This window comes from Myotis yumanensis, unplaced genomic scaffold (genome assembly GCF_028538775.1).
Source record: "Myotis yumanensis isolate MYYU_CA2020_CCGP unplaced genomic scaffold, mMyoYum1.0.hap1 SCAF_19, whole genome shotgun sequence".
Lineage (NCBI taxonomy): Eukaryota > Metazoa > Chordata > Mammalia > Chiroptera > Vespertilionidae > Myotis > Myotis yumanensis.
Window position 1 is genome coordinate 3,507,680 of NW_027223770.1, and position 22,760 is coordinate 3,530,439.

The 22,760-nt window shown below is 58.6% G+C and overlaps 1 protein-coding gene across 1 annotated transcript in view; it reads left to right on the top strand.

The window, feature by feature from the left end:
* FAM222A (family with sequence similarity 222 member A) overlaps positions 1-20,977 on the top strand; it is a 49,167-nt gene extending 28,190 nt beyond the window's left edge. Inside the window, exon 3 of the mRNA XM_070399290.1 lies at positions 18,673-20,977. Within this exon, the coding sequence (XP_070255391.1) occupies positions 18,673-19,934 (1,262 nt within the window). The 3' untranslated portion in view covers positions 19,935-20,977. The remainder of the gene's footprint in view (positions 1-18,672) is intronic.
* The last annotated feature ends 1,783 nt before the right edge of the window (positions 20,978-22,760 follow it).

Consider the following 22,760-nt stretch of genomic DNA (forward strand, 5'->3'; position numbering starts at 1 on the left):
CTGCCGGTGGCACCTTTTGTCTGGCCACTTCCTAGCAGCCTTCGCTGACCACTACCCGCGCCGCGGCCCACCCCAGCCCCTCCCGCGACGCTGCATGTGCCGTGTCTGTGTCGCCACCATCACACTCCTGCTTCGCAGGAACCGGGATAATGTGGAGCAGTCGTCCTGACGGGTCCCAGCCTGCTCGCTGGGCCTCCGCACGTCCTTTCCTCCTCGGGGCCTTGCTTCTCAGTGTCGGGTCAGGGCTGGACTGGGAGCCTCCAGGCATCTGTCCTTGACTCCCTGGGCCAGGGATCCGCCCTCTGAGCTGGTGATTTTGGCCGCCCTAGGCTGGGTGTTTTGTTTTCGTTTTGAAGTATTTGGAAACATTTAAAAACGGAGATTTGGATAAAAATATGGACTTCTAGTGTCTCCTGGGGAAAAAAAAAATCAGAGGATCCTGTGACAGAGGCCTGTGTTCCTGGACTGTTGGTTAGAACTGAACCGTTGCCTCTTAAAGGAGACACACCTCCAGTTCACAGCCCCTGCCCTCCTGTCACCTCCCCACAGCACAGGCGCAGCTGCCTTTATCACTGTGCTTACACTGCTGCTTTTTTCTTGTTTAATGTGTGTTTATCTTTAGATCATACGTTCTTGGGGTCCAATATTCAAAAGGGATGAAGGGGTGTACAGACAAAACCCTCCCTTTCCCCACACAGCCCACCATCTCCTGCCAGAGGCAGCCGTGCTGTCAGCTCTCGCGTGTCCCTCCCAGAGCTGTGCTGTGCACGTCCCAGCAGACGTGTACACGTTTTACACGCTGACCTGCACCTCTCTCTTTCACTTAGTGACACAGCCTACATGTCAGCACTTAAAGAGCCTCCTCATCCTTTTGCCATAGTTTCCCATTGCCAGGATGGTCCCTAATTCACCAGACCAGTCGCTTAAGTGGCACTGTACCCAGCCTGCTGCCCTTACCAGCGGTGCAGCAGTAAAGAGCGGGGTGTGCGCCACAAGGTGTAAACTGCAGGGTAAATTTCTAGGAGCGGACACACCGGTCAGAGGTATGTGCACTTGTAACTTTGCTGTCTGTCTTATCTATCCGTCTCTTTGGTCCATTCTTCCAGTTGGGTTGTTTCTGTTGCTGTTGGTGTAGGCCTCTGTGTGTCACACGAATTGCAGGTGTTTTCCCCGATTTGTCATCTGCCTGTGATCCCACCATGGAGGGATTTTCTTTGTGGAGTGAAATTGGTGGTCATTTCCTTTTGCTTCCATAGCCTTTGGATTGTGTGTCATACTTGAAATGTCCTTCAACATGCTGACATTGGGGATTTTCTTCTTTTAAAGCAGCTCCCCAGGTTTTTCTAGTTTTTTTATGGTTTAATTTTTTAAATAGATGATATCTGATTGTTTTGTAATTTCTCTGGTGGAAAGTTTGAGATGTGGATCCAAAGTTAATCAGCATCGGTGCAATGCTATCTTAATTATTGTAGCGTTATAATACATTTTACATTTTTTAGCATCTTTATTGGGGTGTAATTCACATACGACACAATCCACCCATTTGAAGGGAACACAGTGATGGCTTTTAGTATGTTCACAGAATTTTGCAACCTTCACCGCAGTCCATTGTAGAGCATTTTGTCACTTCAAGAAGAAACCCGTCTTAACCATGAGCAGTCACTCCCTGACCCGCCCGCCTTCCTTCTCTATAGACCTCCTCTTCTGGGCTTTTATACATTATGTGTATGAAAGGGGGGAATCATACATTATGTGGCCTTTTGTGACTCACTTCTTTCATTTAGCAAAACGTTTGCGAGGTTCAGCCATGTTGTAGCTGGGGCGTAACACACTTTAACACTTGCTGATGCAAGCTATTCCTCTATTCACCATCCTCCCACACAGAATTTCCTGGGCTGTTCTCTTTATTTCCCTGTCTGAACTATGGAATCAATTTATCTGGGTAAGAACAAAAATCCTGTTTGTGTTTTTACTGGGACTGCATTAAATTTATAAATTCGTGTAGGAAGAAATGGCATTGTTAGGATGATGTCTTCCCCTCCACGAACATGATCTATACCTTCTTGTGCATTCTAACTTCCTTGTGCGTCCCTTGGGAATGTTTTAATATTTGCTTCGTGTAGACCTTACACATTATTTCAGTTTATTTCTGGATAGCTAACCGTTTTTGTCAAGTCTTTCTTTTCATAAATGGAGGTTATTTATAGAAAGGCTGTTGACTCCTGCCACCTTACTGAAATCTTTTGTTTGTAATGGGTTTTTAATTTAGTCAGGTTTTCCAGTTATATCATTTGCAAATGATAATTTTACTTCCTACTTTGGAAGTTTTATACCTTAATTTCTTTGTCTTATATAATAGGGTTGGCTACTATCCCTGGAACAATGAAAAATAGTAATGGTCATAATAAATATTCTTGCTTTGTCCCACTTCTCATTAAAAAATGAGAAACTCCTAGGATTTCTCCATTAGCAAAATGCTGGATTGGGGTAGATAGCATGTTAAATATGTGTCCATCTATTCTCGTTTTATCAAGAATTTTAAAAATCAAGAATGCAAGTTGAAGTTTACCAAATCCATGAAGATGATCACATGGGTATTTCCTTTGATCGATTAATATGTATAATGATATAGATTTCTTAATATTGAGCCATCCTTGCATTCCTAGTTGAATCCCACTTGGTTATGGTGAATATTTCTTTTTAATATACTATGCAGGGATTAGATTAGCTCCTTTACTTAGGAGTTTTGCCTCAGTTTCATCAATGAGAGTAGTCTTTAGTTGGAACGGTTTTGTTGGGTTTTGCTGTCAGTGTTATGCTCTTTCATAAAGAGAATGAAGGCTTTCCTTCTTTATGCTTTGTAACAGTTCAACTGGAAATGGATTATCTGTTCTTGAAAGATTGGCTGCTCTTCCATTAAACAGTCTTGGCTAGTGCATTTCTTTTGAGTAGGTGGATAGCTCTTTGATAATGTTCTCTGGTTCTTCTGTAATAATTTATGTTTTAATTGTTCTGCTTATTGAATGAGTTTGATAAATTATATTCCTCTAGAAAAGTATTCGTTTTATCCAGGTTTTCAAATTTATTTGCATGAAGCTGAACAAAACAATTTATAATTCCTTTAAAATTATTAACTCACCCTTATTGTGTATTTTGTGCCCCTTTTTTCTTTTCTTTTTTCCTGATTAGGTTAGATAGCTAATGAGGTTATTTGCCTCCTTGTCCCAAAGAGCCATATTTAGGATTTATTAGTAATCACCCCTTTCTGGTTTCCAATGCATTAATTTATGCCTTTATCTTTATTAAAATCTTCCTACTTTCCTTGTTTTTTTATTTCAAAGCTTAAATCTTTAAACTGATAAACAAGAAAAAATTAAGGCTTTGAATGCTTCGAACACTGCTTTAGCTATATCCTATAGGTTCTAATGTGTAGTATTTTCCCTAAATATTTTATAATTTGGATTTGATTTCTTCTTTGACCTAAGGCTCAGTTGAGTTTCATTTCTCCACCCAGCTAGTAGGTGCTTTTGTGTTTTGTTTTTTCTAGTTTTACTGCATTACTAGAGACCCGGTGCACAAAAATTCATGCACTCAGGGGGTCCCTCAGCCCGGCCTGTGCCTTCTCACAGTCCGGGACCCCTAGGAGGATGTCCACATGCTGGCTTAGGCCCGCTCCCCAGGGGATCCGGCCTAAGCTGGCAGTCAGACATCCCTCTGACAGCTCGGGAGCCCTCAGGGGATGTCCACCTGCCAGCTTAGGCCCGCTCCCCGAGGAGAGCCGCAGTCAGACATCCTTAGTGCTGCCAAGGAGGCAGGAGAGGCTCCCGCCACCACCGCTGCACTCGCAGCTGTCAGCCCGACTTGTGGCTGAGCGGAGCTCCCTCTGTGGGAGCGCACTGACCACCAGGGGGCAGCTCCTGCATTGAGTGTCTGCCCCCTGGTGGTCAGTGTGCATCATAGAAACCGGTCATTTCTGGTTGTTCTGCCATCAGGGTCAATTCGCATATTACCCTTTTATTATATAGGACTAGAGGCCGGTGCACGAAATTTGTGCACGAGTATGGTCCCTAGGCCTGGCCTGCAATCAGGGCCTTCTTCCCCAGCTGCCCGCAGCCAGCCCCACCCCCGCCGCCACCCACCCCCAGTTCCCCATTCACCATCAGGTGATCGGTGCCTGACGGCCGGGGGAAGGGACTAAGAGGTGGTCAGTGCGCCTCATAGTGACTGATCCAGCAGTCGTTCTGCCGTTAGGATCAATTTGCATATTACCCTTTTATTATATAGGATAGAGGCCTGGTGCATGGGTGGGGGCCAGCTGACCTGCCCTGAAGGGGGCCCCTGATCGGGTGGGGGGTCCCCGCAAGGGGGCAGGGCCGGCCTGGGCAAGGGGCCGCGGGTGGTTTGCAGGCTGGCCACACCCCCGATCGGGGTGGGGGTCCCTGCTGGGGGGCAGGGCTGGCCTGGATGAGGGGCTGCCAGCAGTTTGCAGGCTGGCCACCTCCACCACCCGGCTTTGTCAGGAAGGACGTCCAGTCTATCTGGTCTAATTAGCATATTACCCTTTTATTAGTATAGATGATCAAAGTTTTCTTTTCGATAGACTCCATGGTCATTTTTTGTGAGTTTTGACACTTTATGGGGAAAAGAAGATGTGGCTCTGTTTTCAGGATTCAGAGTGTGGTGTGTACCAATTATATCAACCCCATTACTTATGTTAGTTAGGTCTTCTATACCCTTAGCTACCTGTCACGGAGAGAAATGAATTAGATGCCCACTGCTAATGTGTTCCAGTCTATTTCTTCTTGTGGCACCTACAGCTTCGGCCTGATGAATGGCGATGCAGTGTTATTTAACACACGGATATTAATACCTTAAATCTAATAGTGACTTGCATCTTTCTTTACTATATTTAATACCTTGGGGGCAGATTCAATTTCATCTGTTCAGATAGTAACCTCTGCTCTTTTAATTCACATTTTTCTTGAAACCTTGGCCAGTCCTTTTATTTGAACCTTTCTGAATTACTTTGCTTAGGTGTGACTCATATACTATAGAGCTGGATTAAGCTTTGTGATTCAGTCTGAATGCCTTTAAGAATTTTTTGAGAGCTTAGCCCATTTACATTTATTGATATGACAGATGTCTCATCGTAGTTCATTTTGTGCTTTGCTGTAATTGCTTTCAAAAGTCTTTCCTAAGTGATCTGTTCTCTGCTTTATTCTGCGCCCACCAATCATGAGGGAGGTTGGTGTTTTTGTCTAGCGGTGCAACTTTAAATAATACCCTGACTTTCTATTTCTTTGGAACAGTATCTATTATTTTCCCTAAGATGAAAAAAATGTTGACATTAGTGTGCAATGCTTGAACAACACAGGTTTGAGGTACATCAGTCCACTTATATGTGGATTTTTTAAAATAAATACGTACAGTACCGTAAATGTATTTTCTCATCCTTATGATTTTCTTAGTAACACTTTCTTTTCTCTGGCTTGCTTGATTGTAAGAAGACAGTATGTAATACATATAACAGACAGAATCTATATTAATCAACTGTTTACATTATCGGTAAGGCTTCTGGTCAACAGCAGGCTATTGATAGTTAGGTTTTGGGGGAGTCAAAAGTTTTATTTAGATTTTTGACTGTGCATGGGGGTCGGCACCCCTCACTCCTGTGTTGTTCAAGGGTCAACTGTGTTTTCTTTTTCCTTCTTCATTTCCTTGGAGTTCACTTTCACCCTCTATTACCTGACGTCGGCTTTAAATGATGGCCCCTGACCCCGGCTGTTAACGAGGAGGCACCTGTGTGCTTACACTCCTGTCCCTTCTGTCGTGCGGGATGCCATCACCCGTTCCTGGGGCTCGTAATGTTAGCATCTGGGTACAGCGCCACGGCGTTCAGCCTGCCTCCCGGGTAAGCAGGATCCGTACTCACCAGCAGTTCTTCTGCCTTAGTCTCCCATCACCCGGAAGGTGGCCTCCAGGCCGTGGCCTAAGGCCTCGCGCACAGACTCCTGGAGTCCCCAGCGTTCGGCCGGCCCGTCGGCCAGCTCTCTGCTCCAGCGAGTAAAGCCACCGGGCACTCTGTCTCCTTGAGGGTTTCTGTAGACCTTGCTCTGCTCTCGCGGGAATGTTGCCATGGAGAAGCTGAGGCCTGACTTTCCTCTTTGAATTTCATTGTGGCCCTGCCCCTCTTTCATGCCGTTCCTGCCCCGGCACGTGTCCGGGATGGACGTGCGTGTCTCAGTTCCCGGAGCTCAGGCCCGCGCCCTTCCCGAAGACAGATCCGAGGCTTGCACTGCCGCCGCCGCCTCCTTCGGGGCCCAGTTAACACAGGTTGGCTGTCTCTTCGCCCAGCTCCCCGATGTTTGCTCACTTCCTCCCTCACCCTCGTCCCCGTGTCCCCTTTTGCTTTCACAATGAGACTTCTTCTGCTCTTGTAGATCTGCTGTGTTTTTGCTTCACAGAAACAGTTGTCACTACATTTCCCTTCACAGTGCAATAGTGAGCCATGGTCTTTCTCTCTTCCGGTGGGAAGTGTTTTGCCAGCCGTTGCTTTTCTTACCTGCCGCCTTTCCTCTCTTCTCTTACATGTTCCGACCGGGTGCTGTGCTGGTGCCGCTTCGATGAGCTGGCTCTGGGGGAGGTGGGGCCCCCAGCCCAGCGCCCCCCCCCCCCCTCGCTGCCGCAGAGACAGGCAGGTCCCGCACGTCCCTGACTGTGGTCTCTTGGCCTCTCCTTTGCTCTTCGGAACCCGTGGGGCAGCTCTGCCAGCTGGTGCACCTCTAGTCTCACTGCTGCAGACGGGGTGGAGGCTCTACGTCGGGCGTGTCCCTCACACGTGGGAAGTGAGGGTCGCTGGCTCTGAAGCCGCTGCCGTGGCACCTTCCCTCTGCTTCCTCCCTTAGCCCCACTTGATCTCACCTGGGCATCCTGCCCTCCACTGTTTGTTTGTTCGTTCAGGGGGTTAGCTGGCTCCTGGGTTTGCCAATATTGGAACTGGTGTTTGTATTCCATGTTGCTGTCAGGGTATCCCCAGGAAGAGAGGGGGTGCCCTCTGGGTGTTCTTTCCGGAACAGGGGTTTAGAGAACTGTCTGCCTGCCTCATCCAACAGACCAATGACCGGTCACCTGGGAGGGCCTTCCTTTCCAGAAAATGTGTTCTCCGCGCACGTCCTTACGTGACCTCCAGGGGGAGCAGCTCCCTGTCGTTTATACAGTCAGTCCTTCACTGCCCCTGGTTGTCCACGGCACCCGATTCAGAGCATAAGCATTTACAGTAAACATGGCTCTCCTGCCAGAGCAAACCGGTGTCGGCAGCTTCTCGGACGCCCTCCTGAAGCCCTGGCCGGAGGTGCCATGGGTTGGAGCGCCATCCCCTGCACCAAAAGGTTGCGGGTTCGATTCCTAGTCAGGGCGAGTATGTTTCTCTCTCACAGTGATGTCTGTCTCTTTCTCTAAAAATCATATCTTCTAAAACATATCCTTGGGTGAGGATTTAAAGAGAAAATACCCTCCTGAAAAATATGCATGTTGAGGGGCAATAAATACTTTTTACATAAACATTCCCACCCCTGTGCTCTCAGCTCCTGGCTGTTTTCCTTACCAATACTGGTATATCTTCCAGATGTTCCCCATCTGACAGGACGCGCCCTCGTCCTTCCAACAGCTGCACAGCTGCACAAGCAGCGGACACCTAGGTTGCTCCTAGTCCCTCGCTGTTCTGAACGGTGTTGTCACGAACATCTTTGTGTGTGTGTCTGTGCAAAACAGTTATCCCAGAATGCACTCGCTAGCTCACAGGGACTGTGCACTTTGACCTTTGATTGCTACTGTCCCGCTGCCAGGGTTCCTGCCTTGCCCTCTGCTGGAGTCAGGGATGGGCATGATGACCTGGTGGCCTTCCTGCTCTGAGGCCAGAACGAGGGAGGCCAGCCAGCGCGCCCGGCTCCCCTGCCATCTCTGCACTTGCTGGCAAAGACACTGACTCAGCCTGTAATTGAGCGCACAGGGAAGAGGGAGGCAGGAAGGGAGATAAGCAAATTGAATTGGGCGCCCTGCCGCCAGCCAGGCCTGCACAGCTGGCAGGGAGGTTCCTGCCCTTCCTCCTGGGCATTACTCTTGGCAGTCAGGCCCCAAGTTTCAGGACTGGGCCACGTGCAGCCTGACCTTGGCCAAGTGGGTCAGCCTGTTAGGGCCTGGGTTCCTCCTGCTGTAAAGTCAAGGGCCAGACCAGCTGGACCTCAGGGGCCGTCCAGCACTGCCCATCTGTGATGACAATGTCAGGAGCCCAGGGAGGGGAGGACGTGGCCCCGCCTGAGGCCCGCCTGCCTCCCCTTCCTGTAAAATGGGATCAGAGCAGCCTGACTACTGCGGGCTGCACGGGCCTGGCCACCACATAGCCCTGAACATGACAGCACACCAGGGAGGCTGCAGCTCACCTCCAGGACCGGAGGTCAGGCGGCAGCGGAGCGGCAGGGCCTGGACGGCTCTGTGGCCAGGAGTGTGGGTGTCCGGCTGGCAGTCGTCGCCTGTTCCAGGTGGTGGGAGAAAGTGACCTGGGGAAGAAGAAAGGAGAAATGATGTCGGGGAGGGAAGGCTTGACTCCCAGCTGCCGGCGTCCCTGGGTTCCACACAGGACCTGCCTGCCCCGGACAGCTGCTCAGGACCCACTGATAAATACTTGCCTTTCTCATCGTGGTGTTGACCCGTAAACTCTGAGTCACGTCATGTGCTGCCAAAAGCGCAGGCTGTGCAGGTAGCTTCTGAGAGGCATGTGGGGAGGGTGGTACTCGGGCACCTGCCATCCTCGGAGCTGAGGCCACGACCCAGGACACTCTGCCACCTCATAAGCCACGCGGCCTCTCTGCACCGCAGGCTGCTCCCCTGTGGGTGAGGGTAGGGTGCCCACTCTGCCCCCTCCCCCATGACCCGCAGGGCACAGCCTTTGAGATCACAGTGGTCAGGGTCAAATTCTGGCTGTGCCCTGCTTGGGTCGTGGGCATGGTCTCAGGCAGGTGAGTAACTGGCCATCTCAGGGCCTGGTAGCCGACTCAAACCCTTTGCCCCACCCCGCCCGCCCAGACGGTGGGAGCCCCCTCCCCACACCCGTACCCACAGGCAAACAAGAGCTTCCCACCCCTCTCCCCAGGCAGCTGCTAAGGGCTCGCCAGCCCCAGCTCAGGGAGCGCTCTTCTCCCCACTGCCAAGCCTCACCCGCCCTCCACAGCGACCCTGACCCTGTCCTTGACCCTGACAGGCTGCAGCTGCTGCCCCGTGAGCGAGCATTCCTGCAGGTGCAGCTGCTTCCACTCACACTAATAAAATACGGAAGAAACAAAGCAATTTACAATCCCAATAACATTAAAAACAAACCTCTGGCCAGGCAGCAGATGCAATTATGCAGCCTGGGGGTGGAGGGCAGGCCCGGGCCCCTGCCGTGGGGACGCCGGGAGAGGACAGGGGAGAGGACAGAGGTCAGAAACGCAGGGCAGGGCCGATGGCGTCAGCCCCCTCTCCCCACTAACAAATACAAATGAGCTCTTAGCAAACTAGGAAGGCAGGCAGCTCCTTCATCTGGCACAGTGTCCGACCACAGGCCGCCGAGGGGTGACCTCCGAGGACGACAGAGACCCAGTCCCTGCCTCCACACTACAGAGTCCGGGCCGGCTCAGTAAGACAGGGACCAGGGTTAGCAAGAAGTAAAACCAGCTGCACAGAAACCCCAAGAGAACAAGAATTCAGCAAGATCGCAAACATAAGATCACCGTTCGAACTAAACTGTCCTCCTCGACAGCAGCAGTTGGCCAACGTTTCCTGTAAAGATCCAGGGTCTCACTGTAACCACGCAGCCGGGCGCTGCATCGTGGAAGCTGTCCCAGCCCCCGGGATAGAAAGGGGCGTGGCTGTGTTCCAATAAAACTTTATTTACAAAAGCAGGCAGCAGGCCAGAGTTGCACGCTCCTGCTCTACACCTGTAACAAAGAAGTGACACATGAATCTTACACAAAGATGCTAGTGCAGTTTTTTGGGAACAGCGTTATGTGTATGGCATCACGTGCCATACCATTCACCCATTCACAGTGGCCTTTCGTCTGGCTTTTTCCTTAGTGTCATGTTTTCAAGGCTCATCCATGTTGAATGTACATACGTATGTTCGTGCACATATCGGCACTTCACTTCTTGTTACTGCCAACTAGTCCCCCGTTGTATGGATGTGCGATGTTTTATTACCCATTTATCAGCTGATGGGTATTTAGGTTGTTTCCACATTTGGGGCAGTTATGACTAATGCTGCTGTGACCATCAGGAACAAGTGTCTGTGTGGACGAATGCTTTCCTTCTCTTGCGCCTGCTCCTAGGAGTGGGATTGCTGGGTCACATGGGAAGTCTATGCTGGATTTGGGGGGAACCGCCAAACTGGTTTCCAAGGCAGCTGCCCCACGTGACATTCCCACCAGCAGTTACGAGGGTTCCAGTTTCTCCGCATCTTCACCAAAACGGACCTGTCTTTTTGACTCCGGCCGCCCCAGTGGGTGCGCGGTGGCATCTCACTGTGGTTTTCATTTCTGATAGCGAAGGAGAATACTTAGCACCTTCGTATATCTTTTTGAAGAAATGTCCTTTTGGACATTTAAAAATATTTTTTAATATTTTGGACCACAGTTGACTGCAGGTAACTAAAACCACAGAAAGCAAAACTGCCGATGAGGGGCCAGGGTGGGGAGAGCTGGGCCCTGGCGTGCTTTGAAGAAGCGACAGCGAGTCATCCTCAGGTGGGAAGACTCGGCACACTGAGAGGGGAACACACACACAGAGGAAGAGACAAGTTGGACCACATCAAACACTGCGGCCCAGCAAAACGTACATACAACAGTGAAGAGGAGCCAGCATTTGAGAGGGTGTCGGCAGTTCTTTATAATGGACCAGCCCAGCCTCCAGAATAGAGCGCCCAGTGTGGCTGCAGAAAGATGCAGGTGGGAGGGGCAGGGAGCCGGTGGGGTGGGGCCGGAGGAGCTCGGGAGACTCAGTGGGAGGGCGGGTAGGTGAGCCCACCAGCATGGCGTGGGTGAAGACGGGAGTAGGTATGGAGGGGGAGATGAGGCAGCAGGGCCGAAGGCAAAGAGCCGCCAGGAAGACGGACAGGCAGCTCTGCAGCGGCGAGCAGGGACAGACACCGGGGCCGGGTACAAGGGAGAGGATGAGGACACGGCTCGCAGAGTCATCTCCCCATCAGGGAGCAGGTGAGAGACACTGAGGCACGGGTGAGGGGCAGGGAAATGGGCTGGGGGGGACTGCCTCCAGGGACCCAGTGGCCACCCCAGAGCTCCAGCGGGGGTGTGGGTACCCGTGTGTGCCCGGGAGCAGCTGCTGGTGTTTACGTACAGGAAGTGCCTGAGTGTCTGAGCGTGTGTGAGAGGGAGGGCTTCCACACGCGTGTGCACACACAGGGAGACTAGAGGCCCCTCTGCTGTGCCCAGAGACAGCCACCGCCCGGCACTGCCTCGTCGGGCCAGACAGAGCCGGCCCTCCCCGTGCACCCATTCTGCACCCAGCCCTCCGACAGGCGGCCTCTGGTTTCTCACCACTCTGCCCCTCAGGGGAAGCGGAGGCCAGGGAGCTGGGTCACTTCCCAGAGGCCCCCCAGCTGGTAAGGGGCACCTGGATTCACACCGGACTCTGAAACCAAAGACCCTCGGGCTGCCCCTGGGCCAGTGGGCTGGGCTGGGCAGATAAGTGGTTGGCAGCCAACCTGCCCCTTGTCCTCCCACAGCTCATTAATGTCCCGTTAACTGCGGTCAGGAGGGACCGGGGTGTGCCCAGCGGTCAGGAGGCCCCGAGTTCAGCACAGTACCTGAGGGGTGAGGTCCGTCCACGGCTGGTGCCTGGGTTCCCACAGAGAACCCTGTGTGGGGACCAGGAATTCTGGGCTGGCGTTCGGCCCCTGCCCCACCCACCACTGTCCCACCGTCCGGTCCCCACTGCCCCTGGTGAGCAATGCCACGGGCCTCACAGTGCAGAGTGCACACCCTCTTCCCTTGCACATGGGAGGCAGCGTCCCGGTCCTCGGCTGCCGGGTCACCCGCAGCACGTGGTCATGCTGGGCGTAGGGCTCCAGCCCGGGTCCCAGCTGCTCCCTCGGGCTGCACAGCAGAGCGCCCCCTCCCGCCCCCCTCAGCCTCTCGAGGCCGGGAGCCAGGCCTGCACTCACGTCTCCCACGGCCACGTCAACTCTCATCAAAGGGCTGCTGTTTATTGGCTTCACGTGCTCGTTGATGGCCCCGCCTACTTAGTGCCCATGAAAGGCCCAGGACATGAACTTAAGGGGGTGATGACTGGCCCGCACCCCGCCAGCCTTTTCAAGTTCCCAACGAGGCTTAGATGGGGGCCATGGCGGGCAGAGCGGGGCAGGGGTGCCCCGTGCACAGGGTGGGCGCCTGGGTTTGCACACGCAGCCCAGGGACCTCTTGGAGGCCTCGGAACAGGGCATCCACGGGATTCTGCACATCCTTCCCGCATCCCTGCCCACCTCAGTGCCTCTCCTGCCTGCGCCTCCTGGCTCATCCCCTGCCCGATCTGTCCTCCAGGGGGCAGCAAAAACGTGGGAATTTGCATTTGCGGCCCCTGTTTGATACCCTGTTCCTTGGATGTCCAACCTCCTCCTGAAACCCAGGGCCCACCCCCCAAGGATGCCACAGAGACTGCAGCGGGCAAGCCAGAGGGAGGCACAGGGAGGGAGGCACAGGGAGGGAGGCTGTGGGCATGAGGGAGGCACGGGGAGGGAGGCTGTGGGCATGAGGGAGGCACAGGGAGGGAGGCTGTGGGCACGAGGGAGGCACAGGGAGGGAGGCTGTGGGCATGAGGGAGGCTGTGGGCACGAGGGAGGCCCAGGGAGGGAGGCTGTGGGCACGAGGGAGGCCCAGGGAGGGAGGCTGTGGGCATGAGGGAGGCACAGGGAGGGAGGCTGTGGGCATGAGGGAGGCACAGGGAGGGAGGCTGTGGGCATGAGGGAGGCACAGGGAGGGAGGCTGTGGGCATGAGGGAGGCACAGGGAGGGAGGCTGTGGGCATGAGGGAGGCACAGGGAGGGAGGCTGTGGGCATGAGGGAGGCTGTGGGCATGAGGGAGGCACGGGGAGGGAGGCTGTGGGCATGAGGGAGGCACAGGGAGGGAGGCTGTGGGCAGGAGGGAGGCTGTGGGCATGAGGGAGGCACGGGGAGGGAGGCTGTGGGCATGAGGGAGGCACGGGGAGGGAGGCTGTGGGCATGAGGGAGGCACAGGGAGGGAGGCTGTGGGCAGGAGGGAGGCTGTGGGCATGAGGGAGGCACAGGGAGGGAGGCTGTGGGCATGAGGGAGGCACGGGGAGGGAGGCTGTGGGCATGAGGGAGGCACAGGGAGGGAGGCTGTGGGCATGAGGGAGGCTGTGGGCATGAGGGAGGCACAGGGAGGGAGGCTGTGGGCATGAGGGAGGCACGGGGAGGGAGGCTGTGGGCATGAGGGAGGCACGGGGAGGGAGGCTGTGGGCATGAGGGAGGCACGGGGAGGGAGGCTGTGGGCATGAGGGAGGCACGGGGAGGGAGGCTGTGGGCATGAGGGAGGCACAGGGAGGGAGGCTGTGGGCATGAGGGAGGCACGGGGAGGGAGGCTGTGGGCATGAGGGAGGCACGGGGAGGGTGCAGAGGGAGGGCCGAGCCAGGTGGCTGGGGCGTGAATGCACCCTGAGCAGCTGAGTTCACTCAGACCAGCTCCTGGGAAGGTTGTAGAGAGGCCTCTGGGCGCGTGAGGTGGCGGAGGAGAGAGTTATCGGCCCAGGACAGCACCGCCCCAGGAGGGGCCGGGAAACGCTGGCGGGTGTGGGTCGGGGGAGGCCTTGGGGCCGCCTCCGCAGAGCCCCTCCCAGGACTAACTCCCGGGTGTCGCGGCGCAGTGAGGGTGCCCCTGGCCACAGCCTCGCTGTCCCTTCGACACGACATCCCTGCGCAGCTAGACATGCTGGTGGGGACACGGCAGCGAGCGAGCAGCTCGGGGAGCCCATGTCGGGCGAGGACAGCCCCGCAGTCAGTCAGTGCGGTGGTGACGAAGCCCAGGCCGTGGAACTCCGGGGGTCCCCTCGCCATGGGATCCCCCGCCCCGCAGTCACCCCACGAGCGCTGCCCCATCTCACCCTTGCTCAGGAGCCGCCGCAGACAGCTGGCTCTGCTGCTTCCTTCACGTGAGGCCTTTGCCTGTGTCATTGCATTTGCCAAAACAAGGCTGCACAGGGCACCTCCAGGGACCCAGGCATGGCCGCGATCCCGGTGGGAAAGGCTGTGTGCGACGCCCGGGGCCTCAGGGACGAGGTGTGCAGCAGGGGCCACGGCAGCCAGCCCGGGTGTGAGGCCGAAGTCTCGCTCCCAGGACACCAAGAGCACTGCGCAGGCCCAGCCAGGCCGTGTCCAGGCAGGACGGGCTCAGGCTGCAGCTGGCACCTCTAGGAGCAAAGCTGAAGCCAGGCAGACAGCCTGCCCGCGTGGCCTCTGATGGGTCACCGGTCCCTCTGAGCCTCGAGGCTGATTATGGCTCCTCCTCAAGATCGTCCTCCTCTCTGGCTCAGTGGATAGGACATCGGGCTGCAGACTGAAGGGTCGTGAGTTCAATTCCAGTCAAGGGCATGTACCTCGGTCACAGGCTCCTCCTGGTCAGGGCACATGCGGGAGGCAACCAATTGATGCGTCTCTCACGTGGATGTTTCTCTGTCTCTCCCCCTCCCTTCCACTCTCTCTGACAATCAAGGGGAAAATACCCTCAGGTGAGGATTAACAACCACCACAAATGATCGTAGTCCTCTTCTGTGGAGGGGGAGAGAGCGCGTCATGAGTCTCCTGCTCCCGTGGGGGCCTGCCTTGTGGTGCGGAGGGAGAGGTGGGAGACATGGGAGGAGAGGACTTGGAAAACAGACCAGGTCCAACTCCAGCTCTGCCCCCTGCCCGTTGTGTGGCCCTGGGGATCGCTGAGCTTCCATTTCTCCTCCGTAAAATGAGGGCCTGTGTCCGCTGTCTGTTGCTGTGGAGCAAGTTGCTCCAGAGCTTCACGGCTTAAAGCTCTGGAGCAAGTTGCTCCAGAGCTTCACGGCTTAAAGCATCAGTGATCGTACAGTAGCTCCCATGGCTTCTGTGCACCAGGAATCCAGCAGTGGCCTAGCTGGGCAGTTCTGCTCCTGGTCTCTCGCACGGCTGCAGTCTGAGGTCGGCCGGAGCTGCAGTCATCCGAAAGCTTGACCGGGGCTGGAGGGCCCACTTCCAAGAAGGCTCCCAGGCTGGGGCGGGAGGCCTCAGGGCCTCCCCAGGCGGCCTCCCCACGGGCTGCTCCTGTGTCCTCACGCGGCAGCCGCCTCCCCCAGAGAGAATGAGCCAGGAGGAGGCCGCAGTGCCTTTTATGCGCACGCGCGCGCACACACGCGCACACACACACACACACACACACACACACACACACCGGGCCCCACACTCCTCCCCTTGCAGGTTGCACAGGTCGCCACATTGGGAGCGGGAAGGGACATGAATATCTTGGAGACCACCTTCCCAGTGCCACACCTTGTCTGCTTCCTCAGCTGTGCAATGGGGACACCTCCCACCTCTCAGAGCTGCCAGGCGCTCCAGACGACAGGGGCCGAGGGGCTGCAGGCTCGGGGACCAGCATGTGCCAAGCACTCCCCCCACGGGCGGCCTCCGCTGTGCCCCCACCATTGGCTCCAGGAAGAGCCAGGGGGACCAGCCCACCGAGGGGCCTGCTGACCTGCCAGGGGCCCGACGGGGCCCTTCTCTCAATGAGTGGGAACAGTGACAGGCACTGCTTCCCGCCCCTTCTTCAGGTTTTAAACACCTAATTTATTCCATCCATTAGATAGATTTTGTAGATTTAATCATTTTCACAGTTGGTGGCTCATTGGATACTCAAGATAAACTCCAAATGAAAGTATAATGGTGAGGACAAATGAGTGTTCACACCACAATGGCAGAAACTTGCTTGGAAAGAGAGTTTAAGAGGCACAAAAATACATACAGATATAATTTTTCCCCGGCAGCTGCTTTTGCTGACTATAGTAGGTTACCACAGTTAATTTCACCAGTTTTGTTCATCTGTAAAATTGCATAAAAGTGACATTTTTGTGCTCATTATAGCAGCTGCTGATTTATGGCTGGAAAATGAAGAGCTGGTCCCTTTTTGGCGGGCCCATCCGCGCGGTGCTAAGTGCCCATGAAATTGCTTGTATAATGTAGTTTAAATCCAATCCCCAGAAAGATTCCCCCGTTGGCCAAAGTGACATTTCCATTCTCCACACCGAGTTTATTTCAGGCCACTGAGGTGGGGGCTGCCCCAGGCAGGGGCAGGATGGGGGCCCCTGGCCGGTTCCACCTGCCCAGCCCAGGTCAGGCCAGAGGGACGAACACTGCTCCAGCCTCCTCTGGTGCTGCCCACCCCTCCCCTCCCTGCTGCCCGGCCCAGGTCAGGCCCCACCCCTGCACCGAGGGGCAGAGTGGATGGCCTTCCTAACGAGCTGCCTGCCCTGCCCTCCCTGCTTAACCTTCCCTGGCTGCCCAGGCCCTGGGGCAGGGCCTCTCCCCGCACTGCTGGCACTCGGGGCCCTGACAGCTCTTTGTGGGGGGCTGTGCTGTGCATCATGGATGTTCAGCAGCCCCTCTGCCCACTAGATGCCAGTAGCACCCCCTCATGTTGTGGCATCGAATGCAGCTCTAGACCTCGCCATGTGCCCTGGGGGTAGGAACGCCTGAGAGCCGCGGCCCTCAGTGAAGAGTGCTCTCCGTTCGGTTCGGCCGCGCACGGCCTGCCCAGGCCTCTGGGCTTCTCTGCACGCTGCTCCGGGCTGCTGACCTCTGAATTATAGTTCCCACCGGACATCTTCCTCCCTCGTCACCCCTTTCACCATGGCCTTAACTGGGGTGCCCTGTCTTCCAAAAAGCCATCTCCGGAGCCCGGCGGGTTGGCTCCCCAGCGTCCCCCACTGCCTGCCCTTCCCCCACAGCATGCATTTGCCCACATTGGCTGTGGGCCCCGGAGGGGCCGTGGGTGAGGCTCTGGGAGGGTGGGACGTTTGCCAGGCCCACCTGCGCACAAGCCCCGCCCCATCCTCTCCCGCAAGGCCCTGGCCCCAGGCACCCGGGAAGGAATGACCGCAGACGGAGAGCACGGCTTGTTAAACCCTCACAGCCACTCTGGGAGGTAGTGTTAGCAGCACCCCCATTTTACAGATGTGGAAACTGAGGTTCCGGGTGGTGAAGGCCCCCTCCTGAGTCCCCCTGGAGTCACTGGCGGGTCCTGGGGGTGCCCACAGGACAGGAAGGCAGTATGCCTCTGAAACCTTGTAGGGTCTTCCTCACCCAAGGGCCCAGACAGGTCCCGATCTCCCAGCACCTACTGTGCGCCTCACCAGCTGCTGGGCCCCTTGCTACAGTTGAGGTCACCCTGCAGACCTGGCATGATCATTACCCCCATTCCACAGGTGGGAAAACTGAGGCTCCGCTTTGCAAGCAACTTACAAAGGGCCCTCCAGCCAGGCCAGCCGGCTCTGAGCCCGGGCAGGGTCTTTCCATCCACATGGTGCTGCCCCTGCCTCAGACAGGGCCCCAGGAGAGGAATGTCTTGGGACCAGGGAGAGGCTCTGGATGGAGGAGGGGTCAGCCCACCAGCGACCTGCCTCCCGGTGGCAGGGCCAGTTGCGCCCACTGGCACACAAAGCGCAGTTCACACAAAAGGTGGTGGCTTTGCAGGTGACGGGCAGCCTCAGGATGGGGCTGGCAGCCAGAGTGCGATGTCCCTCACCTGCCTACTGACTGGACAGGAAATGTGGCGCCAGGTGAAAGCCCACAGCAGCGGCCCCCTCCCGCCAGGCCCCGCGCTGGGCTCTGCTCACAGGCCAATGCCCCGAACCCCCATTTGACGGGTCAGGAAAGGGAGGCACCGAGAGGGCAGGGGCAGGAGTGGGCACCCACAGGCACGGCAGCAAAGACAGCACCGAGCGCAGCGGGCGTGGAGCCGGGCTCCGGGCTCTGCCGGTGGCACGTGCCTGGCGCAGTCTCTTTGGAAACTGCCGGGCATTTTCTCCTCCCCGTGGCCCAGCGGTTCTGCTGGCGGCCATGTTCCCACAGAACTCGCTGAATGCACGCACCGGGCCAGAGGGCCACCGAATCAGCCCCGACCGACTGGGAAACGACTCCCACCGGTAACAGGAAGGATAGGCAGGCTGATGTGGGCGCGCACGGAGAGCACACGCCCATGCGAGGAGCGAGCACCGCGCACTGGCCTCACAAACGCAGCCTTTAGCGACCGACGCAATGCGAGCGCCGCCCGCGCCACCTCTCCAGGGACACACCAGGCGCTGCTCCTCGCAGTGAGCAGACAGGAGGGCCGCTGACCTGGCGCCTGGTGACCGGGAGGGCCGGGACCCTCGGACACTGGCCTCGCCCCACCCCTGACCCCTGGACCCAGGCATTGTCACAGGAGGGTGTCCTGATCCCTTTACCTACACCCCATGGAGCTTAACTCAGAAGGAGGGAGGAGCAGGGGGCGAATGGAGGAAGGCGCGAGGGAAGGGCGGCCGGCAGCGGGGGTGGCTCCTGGCCTCCCGTGTCACCTGCTCAACGCTCACCTGTGCTTCCCTCTCCTCCCTGTCCCCCAGGCGAGGCGGTGGCCAGCTCCATGCATTCCTCCCGCTACCCGAGCCCAGCCGAGCTCGACGCCTACGCTGAGAAGGTGGCCAACAGCCCGCTGTCCATCAAGATCTTCCCCACCACCATCCGGGTGCCGCAGCACAAGCACCTGGGCCGCACCGTTAACGGCTACGACACGTGCGGCCAGCGCTACAGCCCCTACCCGCAGCACGCCGGCTACCAGGGCCTGCTGGCCGTCGTCAAGGCCGCCGTCTCCTCCAGCGCAGCCGCGCCCGCCGGGCCTGTCAAAGGCGTGCTCAAGAGCGCCGAGGGCAAGCGGACCAAGCTGTCACCAGCCACCGTGCAGGTGGGCATCGCGCCCTACCCGGCGCCCAGCACTCTGGGGCCCTTGGCCTACCCCAAGCCTCCCGAGGCGCCCGCCCCGCCACCCGGCCTGCCCACGGCCGCCGCCACGGCCGCCTCCGTCATCCCCCTGCCCGGCCGCGGCCTGGCCCTGCCGCCTTCCAACCTGCCCTCCATCCACAGCCTCCTCTACCAGCTCAACCAGCAGTGCCAGGCCCCGGGCGTGGCCCCCGCGGCCTGCCAGGGCGTGGCTGTGCCCCAGCCCAGCCCGGCCAAGCACGGCCCTGTGCCCAGCTTCCCCAGCCTGGCCTACTCGGCCGCGGGCCTGCCCGACTGTCGCAGAGGCGCCGACCTGGGCCCGGGAAGCGCGGCCTTGACGTTGGCCGGAGCCGCCAAGCCCGCAGGGTACGTGGATGGCAGCCTGGACTACCTGCTGTGGCCACAGAAGCCACCCCCACCGCCGCCCCAGCCTCTACGGGCCTACAGCGGCGGCACGGTGGCCAGCAAGTCCCCGGAGGCTTGTGGGGGGCGGGCGTACGAGCGGGCCAGTGGGTCCCCCCTCACCTGCAACGTAGGGCTGCCTGCCGGCCTCACCGTGGGCCAGTACTTTGCCGCCCCCTGGAACAGCGTGCTGGTGACACCCACCAGCGACTGCTACAACCCGGCAGTGGCGGTGGCCGAGCTGGGGCCCGGGGGCGCCCGGGAGCTGGCGGGGCCGCCCGCAGAGGCCCTCTCCGGCCTGCCCAGCAGGAGCGCGTGCAGCACGGCGGCCCTGAGCAGCAGCCTGCAGTCGCTGGAGTATCTCATCAACGACCTCCGGCCGCCCTGCATTAAGGAGCAGATGCTGGGCAAGGGCTACGAGACGGTGGCAGTGCCCCGGCTGCTCGACCACCAGCACGCCCACATCCGCCTGCCCGTCTACAGATAAGGCCTGCCTGTGCCGCACGGACGGAGGGACAGGGCACCGACGGGGAGGCGGGCGGAGGACAGCGGTCGCCGCGCAGGGGCCACTGGTGCCCCCGGGCAGCCGGGCTGGCTGCTGCCGGGCCTGTGGAGGTCTGGCAGGTGACCTCGCTCACCAAGGCCCCTCCCCCCACTTCAGCGGCCCCAGGACCCGGGGAGGGCCTCCTGTGTCCACGCTGGAGAGGGGGGGGAGAGACCACCTTCACCACCAGTGCTCCATTGGCGCTCGCAGGGAGGAGCCCAGACCAGGGCGGGAGGCAGGAAGAAGTGGGCTTAGAATCAGGGGGCGCTAAGTGCCCCCAGGGGTCAGACAGCTCCCCACACGCCCCAGGCACCCGGAAAAGCGGCAGAGGGAGTCGGCGGTCCCACAGGGCCCCCCACCAGCCAACCCAGGTGAATGCCACTCATGGGGGCTCCAGGGACCACCGGCCCCCTGCTCCTCCTCTAGACTCTCCTCCCCTCCCCCATTCCTTCCCAGCACAGAAAAACCGCCCCCATCCCCACACCCACACCCGGGTTCCCGCTCCCTTCCCTTCCCTCCAGCACGTCCCACGGGGCTGCTGGCACAGCTGTGGCCGCGCACCGCACAGGGCACCTCGTCTGAGGAGGCGCCTCTCACACCCAGACCTGTGTGTTTAGGAGGCGGCCTCCCAAAGCTGAGGCAGGGGTGCCCTCCCCCATTCGCACAAGGGACCCAGGGCTGCAGGGGGCCTGCCCTGCCTTCCTCGGGGTTCTCTCCCGGAGCCAGGGAGGGGAGACCCAGGGCAGCTCCCTTCCTGCCAGTGCCCCCAGGGCCCGCCCCGCACCATCCGGGGTGAGGGGGGCGGCAGGGGCTCCCCCGCCGGCCCCCGGCGCCCGGCAGCGGTACTGTATCTCTCCAAGGCCTGTTCGAGCACTAAGTGCATTTACAAATCTCTGAGAATGTTTTTTATACTAAAATTGACCATTATATTCTACTGTGAGGAGTGCAGTCTGCACTGTATTGTTTTAAAAACGAGAGGAAGAAAAAAAAGGAAACACAGATGGCGTCTCCCTGTGGATTGTTCGGCCGCTTGTGTTGCACTTTCTCCTCCCCTGGGAGCGGAACATGCCCCCCTCCCAGCCAGGACCCTGCCCCCCCTGTGCCCCCCTCCCAGGCCAGGACCCTCCCCCCCCATGTCCCCCCTCCTAGGCTAGGACCCTGCCCCCCGCTGTGCCCCCCTGCCAGGCCAGGACCCTGCCCCCCCCCCGTGCCCCCCTCCCAGGCCAGGACCCTGCCCCCCCCGTGCCCCCCTCCCAGGCCAGGACCCTCCCCCCCCATGTCCCCCCTCCTAGGCTAGGACCCTGCCCCCCGCTGTGCCCCCCTGCCAGGCCAGGACCCTGCCCCCCCCCGTGCCCCCCTCCCAGGCCAGGACCCTGCCCCCCCACTGTGCCCCCCTCCCAGGCCAGGATCCTGCCCCCCCTGTGCCCCCCTCCCAGGCCAGGACCCTGCCCCGGTGCCTCCCCTGTGCTGTCACTGCCACCCACGCCCCAGCTCTCAGCTGGACACGGTCGTTTGCCTTGTCCACACATCAGCCCCTTGGTCAGCCAGAGACCCCTCCGCAGAGCGGCCGAGACAGAACCACCCGGGCCGCGGCTCCTTCCCGGCACCATGTGGAGGGGCCTGGGGTGGCATCCCCCCTGCATCATCAAGTCCCTTCCCAGCTCTTCCTCTGCATCCCACACGTCCAAGCTTCCATGGGGGCACATGTGGCTGGGGACACGTGTGGCTGGGGGCACCTGTGGCTGGAGGCAGGCCAGAGTGTCTGGGGGCAGGCCAGAGCGGCTGGGGGCAGGCCAGAGCGGCTGGGAGCAGGCCAGAGCGGCTGGGGGCAGGCCAGAGCGGCTGGGCTGGGGCCCCCCCTGGGCAGCCCAGCACACCCACCCCCTGCCCCGGTGCCCGGGAATTGGCAGCAACCACCCCCACCCGAGGGCTCAGCCTTTTCAGGCACTGGCTGTGCTGGGCATCTTCACATGCACTGCCCCATGAGGCCTCACCCCCTTGCACGGAGGCGGGTGTTCTAGAGGGAGAAACAGGCTCAGAGCTGGGAAGTGACCTGCTGAGGTCACTCCAAGTCTGCAAAGAGTCGGGATTCGGACCCACAGCATGGGCTCTTCCTCACGTTCCGTCCTGCCTCGTCCAGTGGCCTGCAGCCCAACAACTGGGCAGAGGGGAGCTGGGGATCCCCAGACTAGGGCCTCCCCTCCCATTCATGGAGCTCTGCCTGGGTGCCTGGCCTGGTGAGGCCCTGGCGGAGGTGGGGACAGGGAATGCCCTGGGTGTGGCCCTCCGGAGAGGGACGGCCACTGCCCTAAGCCCAGGCCGTGAGCCTGGCAGCACCGAGCGGGAGATGGAGGCTCCAAGAGGAAGGGGCCACGTTTGGGGGACCCAGGACCTTCTGAGCTGGGCCGGTGAACCAAGCCGGCCACCCCTGCCCGGGAACAGGGTCCGCAGCGTGCCGGGCTGGGCAGGGCCCGCGGGTGGAGGCCACGGGAGTAATAAGGGATGTAACTGCAGCCGACCTCACAACAGCCCTCCCAGTGAAGTAAAACCATCCCCGTTTACAGATGAGGAAGGACTCAGGGAAGGTGGGCACGGCCAAGGGATGGGGAGGAGGAGCCAGGCTCTGCCGTCAACCCCGCACCCTCACTAGGCTGCCTCCACCTTCAGACCTGGCCGAAGCCACTGGGGGCATCGCGGGCTGGGGCAGCCGGAGGAGGTGCGCCCCCGGCCTCTGCAGGCAGCTCACAGGCGGCTTCGGCAGGAGGCAGG